At 47.3% G+C, this 12,391-nt stretch overlaps 1 protein-coding gene across 1 annotated transcript in view; it reads right to left on the bottom strand.

Moving 5' to 3' along the window:
- The window catches only part of LOC132400134 (R-spondin-2-like), a 34,448-nt gene that overhangs the window by 7,210 nt on the left and 14,847 nt on the right, over positions 1 to 12,391 (bottom strand). Inside the window, exons 2-4 of the mRNA XM_059981209.1 lie at positions 10,480 to 10,659; positions 4,305 to 4,448; positions 2,340 to 2,528 (exon numbers count right to left, since the gene is read on the bottom strand). Coding sequence (XP_059837192.1) covers positions 2,340 to 2,528; positions 4,305 to 4,448; positions 10,480 to 10,659 — 513 coding nt within the window. The remainder of the gene's footprint in view (positions 1 to 2,339; positions 2,529 to 4,304; positions 4,449 to 10,479; positions 10,660 to 12,391) is intronic.

Consider the following 12,391-nt stretch of genomic DNA (forward strand, 5'->3'; position numbering starts at 1 on the left):
CACCACAGGAAACATCCTCTCCACATCCACTCCACTGAGGCCTTTCAACATTCGATAGGTTTCAATGAGGTCATCCCTCAGTCTTCTGAATTCCAGTGAGTACAGGCCCAGGGTTATCAAACACTCTTCATATAACAAACCATTTAATTCTGGAATCATTTTCGTGAACCTCCTTTGAACCCTCTCTGGTTTCAGCACATCTTTTCTAAGTTAAGGGCCCAAAACTGCTCACAATGCACCAAGAGAGGCCTCACCAGGGCTTTATAAAGTTTCAACATTACATCCTTGCTTTTATATCTAGTCCTCTCGAAATGAATGCTAACTTCACATTTGCCTTCCTCACCACCGATTCAGCCTGCAAATTAACCGTTAGGGAATCCTGCACAAGGACTCCCAAGTCCCGTTGCGCCTCAGGTTTTATATTTTCCCTCCATTTAGAAAATAGTCGACCTTTTTGTTTCTTCTACAGAAGTGCATGACCATAGACTTCCAGACACTGTATTCCATCTGCCATTTCTTTGCCCATTCTCCTAATCTGTCTAAGTCCTTCTGTACCCTCCCTACTTTCTCAAAACTACCTGCCCCTCCACCTATCTTCATGTCATCTGCAAACTAATTAGGGACATATGTTCATGAAATGCATTAGAAACATTTAAGAGACTCTTAGATAGGCAGAGGGATGAAATAAAAATGGGGGGGCCATGTCAGAGGGAAGGGTTAGATTGACCTTAGGTTAAAGAGTTGGCACAGGGTCATGGGCTGAAGGGCCTGTACTGTTCTCTGTTCTAAAGGCCACCATTGTACTTGCCCTCTTCACCTCGTTATCTATTCATGTTGTCACAGTCAAGGATACTCATCCTCGTTGGTAAGGACGGGCGTGGATTTGGGCAGTGCTGTCTGTGTAGCTGGTGTGAGTAATTGCTAGGTTGGTGGTCAAGGCAGATACATTATGGACATTTAAGAAACTCTCAGATAAGCACATGGTTGAGTGATTTGTGTGGGAAGGAAGGCCTGTGTTGATCTTAGAGCAGGTTAAAGTGTTGTCACCTGTTGAAGGGCCCGTAACATTCTATATTCTATCGCAACAAAGTTGGAGGGTGGCAATCAATGTGTCTTGCTCCCAGATGTAAATAGAGAGTCACAGACCCATACAACGTGGAAAAGGAAGCTTCTGCCCACCATATTCACACATCAGGCTTCCAAATGCACAAATCCCATAATAATCCCATCTTTCTGCCTCATACCTGTGGATGTGGAGAGGATGTTTCCTATAGCGGGGTGAGTCCAGGACCAGAGGGCATAGCCTCAGAATAGAGAGATGTCCATTTAAAACAGGAATGAGGAGGAGCCAGAGGGTGGTGAATCTGTGGAATTCACTGTCACAGATGGCTGTGGAGGCCAAGTCAGTGAGTATATTTAAAGCAGAGGATGATAGGTTCCCGATTAGTAAGGGTGGCAAAGGTTATGGGGAGAAGGTGGGATAATGAAGCTGAGAAGGAAAATAAATCAGCCGTGACGGAACTGTGTAGCAGTCTTGATGGGCCAGACGGCCTAAATCTGCTCCAATATCTTATAGTCTTATAGCCAATGTTCTATGTTCTATCACAGTGAAAGTGGAGGGTGGTGGTCAGTAGGAATGTGCCTTGGTCCTGGAGATAAAGACTGAGATACGTAGACCTATACAGCACAGAAAAGGAAGCTTCCCTTGGTTCCTCTACCAACCATCCACTCAACTGGGGCAAGCTACAATTAAGCAATTGGGATGTCTCTGGAATGTGGGAGGGAATCAAACCACGTGCAGGAAACCTGCACAGTGAGAATGGAGTGTGAAAACTCCATGACCAGGACCGAGCCAGTTTCTGCAGCTGTTGGACACTAGCACTAACTGGAGTACCACCTGTATGGATCCTCAATTCTTAGTAACTGTTCACTTGTTACGTGCTATTTCATACAACATGGGTGATCACGGTCTTTCCATGACCATAACTGTTCTTGGTCAATTTTTTCTTCAGGAGTGGTTTGTCATTGTCTTCTTCTGGGCAGTGTCTTCACAAGACGGGTGACCCCAGCCTTCAGCAATACTCTTCAGAGTCTGCCTGCCTGACATCAGTGGTTGCATAACCAGGACTTGTGACATGCACCCCGTGCTCCCAAGGCTTCACATGACCCTGATCGAGAGGGTTGGTGGGTGTTCTAAGCAGGTGCTACACCTTGCCCAAGGGAAGAAGATGCATTTCTGCCCCACCATCCTATCTTAACTTTACTGTTATTTATTAGACCATACTGCACAACAGTCCAAGCTTTGCGAGAAGGAATCACACCCTATTTAAGCATCTTACCTCCAGGGCAGTGTCTGTTCTTTATCCTGCATTTCCTTGTCATCTTCAGGGCAACGCAGGGCTCAGAGAGATTCTCTGAGGCAGACAGCTCCTGCCGGGTTCTGGTCTCAGACCCCCACTTGTAGCCACAAGTCCGCTGGTTCCTCATACAAGGACTCCACGCGCTCCATGATCCAACCTCGCATCCATCTGTGGTAAAACCAGAGAAACACCAAAATAATCACCAGGTTTTATTGCATGAGCACAAGAGGCTGCAGACTCAGCCGGCTGGATCACAGGCCTAGAAAGAGTGGATGTGGAGAGGATGTTTCCTATAGTGGGGAGCCTAGGACCAGAGGACACAGATAGAGTGGATGTGGAGAGGATGTTTCCTATAGTGGGGGAGTCTAGGACCAGCGGACACAGATAGAGTGGATGTGGAGAGGATATTTCCTGTAGTGGGGGAGTCTAGGACCAGAGGACACAGATAGAGTGGATGTGAAGAGGATGTTTCCTATAGTGGGGGAGTCTAGGAGCAGGGGGCACAGATAGAGTGGATGTGGAGAGGATGTTTCCTGTAGTGGGGGAGTCTAGGACCAGAGGACACAGATAGAGTGGATGTGGAGAGGATGTTTCCTATAGTGGGGGAGCCTAGGACCAGAGGACACAGATAGAGTGGATGTGGAGAGGATGATTCCTATAGTGGGGGAGCCTAGGACCAGCGGGCACAGATAGAGTGGATGTGGAGAGGATGTTTCCAATAGTGGGGGAGTCTAGGACCAGCGGGCACAGATAGAGTGGATGTGGAGAGGATGTTTCCTGCAGTGGGGGAGTCTAGGATCAGCGGGCACAGATAGAGTGGATGTGGAGAGGATGTTTCCTATAGTGGGGGAGTCTAGGACCAGAGGACACAGATAGAGTGGATGAGGAGAGGATGTTTCCTGTAGTGGGTGAGTCTGGGACCACAGATAGAGTGGATGTGGAGAGGATGTTTCCTATAGTGGGGGAGTCTAGGACCAGCGGGCACAGATAGAGTGGATGCGGAGAGGATGTTTCCTGTAGTGGGGGAGTCTAGGACCAGCGGACACAGATAGAGTGGATGTGGAGAGGATGTTTCCTGTAGTGGGGGAGTCTAGGACCAGCGGGCACAGATAGAGTAGATGTGGAGAGGATGTTTCCTATAGTGGGGGAGTCTAGGACCAGCGGGCACAGATAGAGTGGATGTGGAGAGGATGTTTCCTGCAGTGGGGGAGTCTAGGACCAGCGGGCACAGATAGAGTAGATGTGGAGAGGATGTTTCCTATAGTGAGGGAGTCTAGGACCAGCGGACACAGTCTCAGAATAGATGGATGTTCCTTTAGAACAAAGATGAGGAGGAATTTCTTAGGCAAGAGGGTGGTGAATCTCTGGAATTCATTGACACAAACGGCTGTGGAGGCCAGGTCATTGGGTATATTTAAAGCGGAGGTTGATAGTTTCTTGATTAATAAGGGCATCAAAAGTTACAGGGAGAAGGCAGGAGCTGAGATTGAGAGGGGTGATAAGTCAGCCATGATGGAATGGCAGGGCAGACTCAATACTGGCGATTTGTCCTGAAATTTGTTATTTTTTGGCAGTAGTACTTTACAATACATACAAAAAGATGGAGAGAGATAGAGAGAGAGAAATAGAGATGGAGATAGAGAGATTAAATTACATAAGTAATGAGAAAAGAGAGCAAAAATAGTGATTCAGTGTTCATGGGTTGGTTCATTGGGCATTCAAAAAAATTTGATTGCAGAGGGGAAGAAGCTGTTCCTGAAATATTAAACTTAAGTCCTCAGGCTTCTGATAATGATAGCAATGAGAAGATGGGGGTCCTTAATAATGTAATTGTCCTCAATGAGAGCACATCTGTGGGTTGGAGCTTTCAGACTGTGAATCTTTATTCTGTAATGGAAGAGACAGACCGGACAGCATTAAGATGACGGGAGGTGAATGACGTACCCACACAATCCATTGGTTGGTCCTGTGGAGCTGAACCCTCGGGACAGGCGATGTAACATTTGCCCTTCAACAGGTAGTGGTCGGGACTACACTTGATGCAGAACTCACGGCTGAAGCACACTTCACAGTTCCTGGCCTTGCATCCTAGCGGGATGAGAAAATGTAGAAGAATGCTTTCACTTTGCAATTGGAATTGGTTGATTACTGTTGAGTGTACTAAGAGACCATAAAAAGTTCTGCATGCCATTCAAACAGATTATTCTATACACAACTACATCTAGGTAGTGAAAACACCATAAGACCATCAGACATAGGAGCAGAATTAGGTCTTCTGGCCCATCAAGTCTGCTCCACCATTTCATCATGGCTGATTTATTTTCCCCCTCAACCACATCCTCCTACTTTCTCGCTGTAATCTTTGGCACCCTGACTAATCAAGAACCTATCAACCTCCACTTTAAATGGCCTCTACAGCCATCCATGACAATGGATTCCACAGAAAGTTGATTCAGTTTGGGAAGGACTTCCAAGCCAAGGTCCATTGTGTGTCAAGGGCTGCCAATGTCTTCTCTGACATTTGGTCTCAGTGATGTGAGTGGAGACAAATATTAGAAGGAAATACAACAGAACTAATTCTCAACCACACATGTGACCCTCTCACCCTCTTGGTTCATTAGTTAACTCTGTTAACAGCCATGTGACTCAGCGGTGAGAAGGCCACCTTTCATGAACAATATACCTTGGGTTGGTATGATTCAACCAAACAGGAAAGTTGGGATGTTCCAATTAAGGAACATAACTTATAGTGAATGCTGTGTGAATACTGCTCACACACAATTACCAGTAGTCTAGAAATGGCAGATCATACACCAGTATAAAATTACAGAGAAAGTATATTTACCAGATTTTCAACTTTAACAAACAGTTACAGAAAAAGAAAACCATAAGGGCCCATTACAGTTAATCTAGTCCAATTTGCGCATAAACATTGGAGCTCATTCTGGAGTAGCTGGGGCGTATCTCTTTACTCATGCATTGGGCCCATGGTTTGTGTGAAAGTGCACGGCGTATTCAAAACTTCCCTTGAAGACCATCTCTTGGAGCCATTCATCTGCACAAGGCACTTCTTGCAATGGGTACTCTCCTTCTAATGGCATTCTACAGCATCTCCCTTCTGCCATGCTCCACAGCTGCCACCAAAAAGACCCCAAACCAGACTGCTGCCCTTCAGAAAACTCTTACCTGCCCATACAAACACGCTGGAGGAACTCAGCAGGTCAGGCAGCGTCCGTGGAAAAGAACAGTCAACGTTTCGGGCCGAGACCCTTCGTCAGGAAAGAAGGGGCCCTATAAAGAAGGTGGGGGGAGGGTGGGAAGGAGAAGGCTGGTAAGTGCCAGGTGAAAAACCAGTAAGGGGAAAGTGGGGGAGGGGAAACAGGGAGGGGATAGGCAGGAAAGGTGAAGAAGGAATGTAAGGGGAAAACACTATGGGTAGTAGAAGGAGGTGGAACCATGAGGGAGGTATCCTCTCCCTGCTTCCCCTCCCCCACTTTCCCCTTATTGGTTTTTCACCAGGCACCTACCAGCCTTCTCCTTCCCACCCTCCCCCCACCTTCTTTATAGGGCCCCTGCCCCCTCCCTCTTCAGTCCTCTTCAGTTTTGGGTCTCGGCCCGAAACGTTGACTGCTCGTTTCCACGGACGCTGCCCGACCTGCTGCGTGTTTGTATGTGTTGATTTGACCCCAGCATCTGCAGTGTACTTTGTCCCTGCAGCTCTGTCTCACATCACACATTCCAGACTGGCTGACGTACACTCCAAAGTTGTACAATGTGGTTCCTCATCTTTAGCTGGAGCCAAAACACTCCTTCCAGCGGGTCACACTGCTAAAATAGAATACCTCACAGCATAGCAGTAGAAATCTCAACAAGGGCATTTCACATGTTTAGATCGTCTCTACCTCCTCCCATAGATGCTGTCTGGCCTGCTGAGTTCTGCCAGCACTTCGTGTTTTTATTTAGATCACTATTGTTTATTGTCATTCTTCATTGAGGTACACAGTACAGGGAAACCCAATAACAGAATGCAGAATAAAGTGTAAGATCTGCAGAGAGACTTAGTGCAGATAGACAACAAGGTGCAAGGTGATAACGAAGTATTGTGAGGTCAGAAGTCTATCTAATTGTACTACAGAGAAAGATAAGTTTTAGTTGTAATATGTACAGACAGTGAAATGCGTTGTTGCAGAGCAGGAGGGACAAACAGGAGGCAGCCCACAGTGTCACCATGCACACAACGTGCTAACCCTAACCCAAGAGAAAACCGGAGTAACCAGAGAGAACCCACGTAGTCACGGCGAGAGTAAACACCAACAGGGTTCACTTGATCAAATACACTTCATCAAGGTGTCCATTGCTGGGGCAGCATGGTAGTGTAGTGATCAGTGTAACACTAGTAAAGCACCAGCAACCAGGGTTCAATTCCCACCACATCTTCTTTCTACAAGCCATTAGACCTTTAAATTCACATGTCTGTATATTGCAACAGGGTCACAACACAAATATTTTTACTCACTTATGTTGTGGAATGGATGTAAGATTTCAAATAAATTCAGAATTCCTAAGAAACAGTTTGTGAACCCATTGCCAATCTGAGTGGCTGGATCAGTGTAACCAGCTATTGCTGGACAAACCATCCAACCTTCCCAAGGTCCTCACCATCTCCGGCCTCATCTACCTTCCCTCCTCTAGTCAGCAGCTGAGATTCTGGGCTTGACTCTGAGCCACTGTCCTCCTGACCATTCCTGTGGCTTTTCACTCTTACCCTCCTTGCACTGGGGAAAGGAAAGAGTTCAGTTCTGCTGAAGGGTCTCGGCCCGAAACATCTACAGTTGATTCATTTCTATAGATGCTGAGCTCCTCCAGCATTTTGTATGCGTTGCCAAACAGTTCAAATAATTTCTTAAGTAAAAACTTGGACTTAATAGGTTGCAGTTTGGATGGAAACCAACTTTTAAACAATGAAACCTCTTAGCAAATCCATGTCCTTACAATCCCTCTGACCACAAACCGAAACCAATCACTCTAAGTCATGATGGTCATCACACATTTTAATCCCTGTGGACTTGGGTTGACTCTTGCATGGTTACAGAGCAGTAGGGACAAACCATAGGAAGGATAAAATCTATCTTATTCAGAAAACCATGATCTGAAGCAATTTCCGTTCTTCCCTTTTGCAAGTTGGCCACCGGGTGGGCACTTACTGAAATCACTGACTTCTCTTCTGATTCCACATTGAGTTGGGCACAGACGCTGGAGGCTGGGTCAGGTCAAAGTCACAAGCTCTGGTCTCAAGGGAAAACACACAAATGCTGGAAGAGCTTGGTAAGTCAGGCAAGCGAATAAACTCTCATTGTTTTGAGTCCTGATCAGGGTTCTTGGACCAAAACGTCAACTGTTTATTCCTCTCCATAGATGCTGTCTGACCTGCTGAGTTTCTTCAGCATTTTGTGTGTGTTGTGTATAGAGAGAGAAAGAAATTGCAAGAGCAAGCAAGAGAGATTGAGAGAGAGAGAGAGAGCGAGAGAGAGAGCGAGCGAGCAAGAGCGAGAGTGAGAGAGAGAGATTGAGAGAGAGAGCGAGAGAGAGCGAGAGAGTGAGAGAGCGAGAGAGTGAGAGAGATTGAGAGAGAGAGAGAGCGAGAGCGAGAGAGTGAGAGAGAGAGATTGAGAGAGAGAGCGAGAGAGAGCGAGAGAGTGAGAGAGCGAGAGATTGAGAGAGAAAGAGAGAGAGAGAGAGCGAGCGAGAGCGAGAGAGAGAGCGAGAGAGAGAGCGAGAGAGATTGAGAGAGAGAGAGAGAGCGAGCGAGAGAGAGAGCGAGAGATAGAGAGAGAGTGAGAGAGATTGAGAGAGATAGAGAGTGAGAGAGAGAGAGAGCGAGAGCGAGAGAGACAGAGCGAGAAAGACAGCGAGAGAGAGTGAGACAGCAAGAGAGAGAGAGTGAGAGAGAGAGCGAGAGAGCAAGAGAGAGAGAGAGAGAGAGCGAGAGAGACAGAGAGCGTGTGAGAAAGAGCGAGAGAGAGAGAGAGAAAGAGAGAGAGAGAGAGAGAGAGAGAGAGAGCGCAAGAGAGAGACTATGTCCATGCACCAGTAGGGGTGATGACGGGTTTAAGAAGAAAACTATCCAAAACTATTTGACACCAAGACACACACAAGGTGCTAAGAAGTGTTGCAGTTGTGACTAAGCACATGTGAAATGCAATTTGTAAATCTGCAGATGACAGTACTGTTATTGATAACATCTCATTTGCAATGAAGAGATGTGCACAGGAGATCAAAGAACCACATTTTCTGATTCAGAAACAGCTTCTTCTCCTCCTCCATCAGATTTCTGAACGGTCCGTGAACCCTTGAACACTACCTCACTGTCTTTTGCACTACTTATTTAATTCATCTCCTCTTCTTTGCACTATTTTAAAATTTTGTAATGTGTAGCATTTTACATCTTTGCACTGCACCGCTGCTGCAAAACAACATCCGTATCTCAGTCAATATGATTCTGCTTCAGATTCCAGATGGAGAAAGAGGGTGGGAGTTTGGGGAGGAAATTTCAGTCAAACAGATTAGACATTAGCTTTATTTATAAATTACAGTGAAATATGTTGTTTTGAGTCACATCAAATAAGTGGTGATTGTGCTGGGGCCACACTTCCGGTCCAGCCCACAGCTCACTGACCCTAACCCGGACTGTGGGAGGAAACCCACACGGCCACAGGGAGAATACACAGACTCCTCACGGACAGTGGCAACCTTACAGCTGGTGCTGTAAAGCACTGTGCTACCCACTGGATGGCAGTGCCACTTTCAGAGCTGAAGACCTGGTGGTCTGCGGTGGCGATCACAGGAGGTCGTGACCGGAGAAGGACTGAGATCTGTGAGAAGCTTTCAAAGACGGAAAGGCAGCCCCCTGATGGCAAGAACTCCGATATCTTCTCCTCCCTCCTCTTCTCTCTTTTTCCATTCCCCATTCTGGGGTCCCTCTTACCCCTTCTCTTGCCCTCACCTGCCCAAAACCTCACAATGGTGTGGGCATGGTGGAGGATTACAAGTACCTGGGGATACGAATGGACAATAAACTGGACTGGTCAAAGAACACTGAGGCTGTCTACAAGAAGGGTCAGAGCTGTCTCTATTTCCTGAGGAGACTGAGGTCCTTTAACATCTGCCGGACGATGCTGAGGATGTTCTACGAGGCTGTGGTGGCCAGTGCTATCATGTTTGCTGTTGTGTGCTGGGGCAGCAGGCTGAGGGTAGCGGACACCAACAGAATCAACAAACTCATTTGCAAGGCCAGTGATGTTGTGGGGGTGGAACTGGACTCTCTGACGGTGGTGTCTGAAAAGAGGATGCTGTCCAAGTTGCATGCCATCTTGGACAATGTCTCCCATCCACTCCATAATGTACTAGTTAGGCACAGGAGTACATTCAGCCAGAGACTCATTCCACCGAGATGTAACACTGAACGTCATAGGAAGTCATTTCTGCCTGTGGCCATCAACCTTTACAACTCCTCCCTCGGAGTGTCAGACACCCCGAGCCAGTAGGATGGTCCTGGACTTATTTCCACTTGGCATAATTTCTTACTATTATTATTTAATTATTTATGGGTTTATATTGCTATATTTCTACACTATTCTTGGTTGGTGCGACTGTAACGAAACCCAATTTCCCTCGGGATCAATAAAGTATGTCTGTCCGTCTTTCCTCCTTCCCATTCTCCGATGTTCCACTCTCCTCTCGCATCAGATTCCTTCTTGTTCTGCCCTTTATCTTGTCCACCTATCACCTCCCAGCTTCTCACTTCATCCCCCCCTCTCCTACAGCCACCCACCTTACTCCACACCTGGTCTCACCTACCACCTGCTGGTGGGTTCTCCTTCTCCTAGCCTGGCTTCTGCTTCTTTCCTTTCCGGCTCTGATGAAGGGTCCCAGCCCAAAATATTGACTGTTTATTCCTCTCCATAGATGCCGCCTGACCTGCTGAGCTCCTCCAGCGGTTTGTGTGTGTGTGTGTTACACTGTGAATTTTAAACTCAAACAGCAGCCAAATGGAAATCCAAGGAATTTTGGTTTCCCACAGGCTGCCAGCAGAGCAGCCATTCAAGGTGCACCCACTTACTCAGGCAGCGGTTCATTTCTTTACCCCGCAGGCTGTAGTGTCCCACAGGGCAGACGTGCACGCACTCCCCTCGCTGCCTGATCCCCTCCCTTAGGATCAGGAAGAAGAGGCGGTGTTGGCAGCTCAGGCAACCGTTGTCCGTGGAGCATTCGCGGCACTTCTTGCACTTCTGGAGAGACCCTGCGGAGAGAGGAGGCGGAGGAAGAGTTAGGACGGGAGGCTCTGAACTATGTCAGATAGATTGCGAGAACATGGCTGGTGTTCGTTCGGTGAATTGACTGGGCCTCCTGCGCAAGGACAAGCACAAAAAGCACAAAAAGAGAAGAAACAAAAAAGTGAAGAATTGTTCATGGGTTCATTGTCCCTTCAGAAATCTGATGGTGGAGGGGAAAAAGCTGTTCCTGAAACATTAAGAGTGTCTTCAGGCTCCTGTACCTCCTTCCTGATGGTAGCAATGAGAAGAGGGCTTGTCGTGGGTGATTGGGGTCCATAGTGATGGATGCTGCCTTTCTGAGACATCGCCTTTTGAAGGTGTCCTGGATGGTGGGGAGGCTGAGAGCTGGTGCCCATTGTGGAGCCTAATTTGGAGGATTCTGTGCAATTCTGGTCACCTACCTACAGTAAAGAAACCGATAAGCTTGAGAGAATACAAAAAAAATACAAGGATGTTGCCAGGACTTGAGGATTTGAATTAAAGTTTGAATAGGGTAGGACTTCATTCCCTGGATCACAGGAGAAGGAGGGGACATTTGATAGAGTATACAAAACTATGAGGACTAAATGCAAGCAGGCTTTTTTCCACTAGGTTGGGTGAAACTAGGGGAGGAGCACTGGAAGGAGGTGTTGAGCAGATAAGGAGATACGGTGAGAGAGGGAACAGGAATGGGGAATGGTGAAGGGGGAGGGGGCAATTACTGGAAGTTTAAGAAGTCCATGTTCATGCCATCAGGTTGGAGGCTATCCAGATGGAATATAAGGTGTTGCTCTTCCAACCCGAGTGTGGCCTCATCACAGCAGTAGAGGAGGCCATGGATTGACATGTTAGAATGAGGATGGGAAGTAGAATTAAAACGGGTGGCCACCGGCAGATCCTGCTTTTTCTGGCAGATGGAGCTTAGGTGCTCTGCAGAGTGGTCTCCCTGTCCAAGTCAGGTTTCACCGATATACAAGAGCCCACACCAGGAGCACCGGATACAGTAGATGCCTCCAACAGACTCATAGGTGAAATGTCGCCTCACCTGGAAGGACTGTTCGGGGCCCTGATTGGTAGTGTGGGAGAAGGTATAATCCGCTTGTAAGGATATGTACCAGGAGGGAGATCAATGGGGAGGGATGAATGGACAAGGGAGCGATCCCTGAGGAAAGTAGAAAGTGGGTGGGGGGAAGAGGGAAAGATGTGGTGGGATCCCGTCAGAGATGGGCAGAAGTTACAGAGGATTATGTACTGGATGCGGAGGGTAGTCGAGTGGTAGGTGAAGGAACCCTATCCCAAGAGGATGTGGTGAGGGCAGACATCCACGAAATGGAAGAGGTGCGGGCGAGGGCAGCATTGATGGTGGAGGAAGGAAAACCACTTTCATTGAAGGAGGAGGACATCTCATTAGTTCTGGAATGAAAAGCCTCATCCTGAGAGCAGATGGAGCAGAGACAGAGGAACTTTTAGAAGGGAGTAGCATTTTTACAAGTAACAGGGTGGGATGAGGTATAGTTCAAGTAGCTGTGGGAATAAGTATGTTTGTAAAATATATCAGTTGATAAAAAATGTCCCTAGAGATAGAGACAGTGAGATTGAGAAAGGGGAGGGAGGTGTTGGAAACGGAACAGGTAATTTTGAGGGCAGGGTGTAAGTTGGAGGCAAAGTGGTTGAAGTCAATGAGCTCAGCTCATACGAGTGCCCGTGGCTAGACCCTTG

Source organism: Hypanus sabinus, chromosome 9, assembly GCF_030144855.1.
Source record: "Hypanus sabinus isolate sHypSab1 chromosome 9, sHypSab1.hap1, whole genome shotgun sequence".
Lineage (NCBI taxonomy): Eukaryota > Metazoa > Chordata > Chondrichthyes > Myliobatiformes > Dasyatidae > Hypanus > Hypanus sabinus.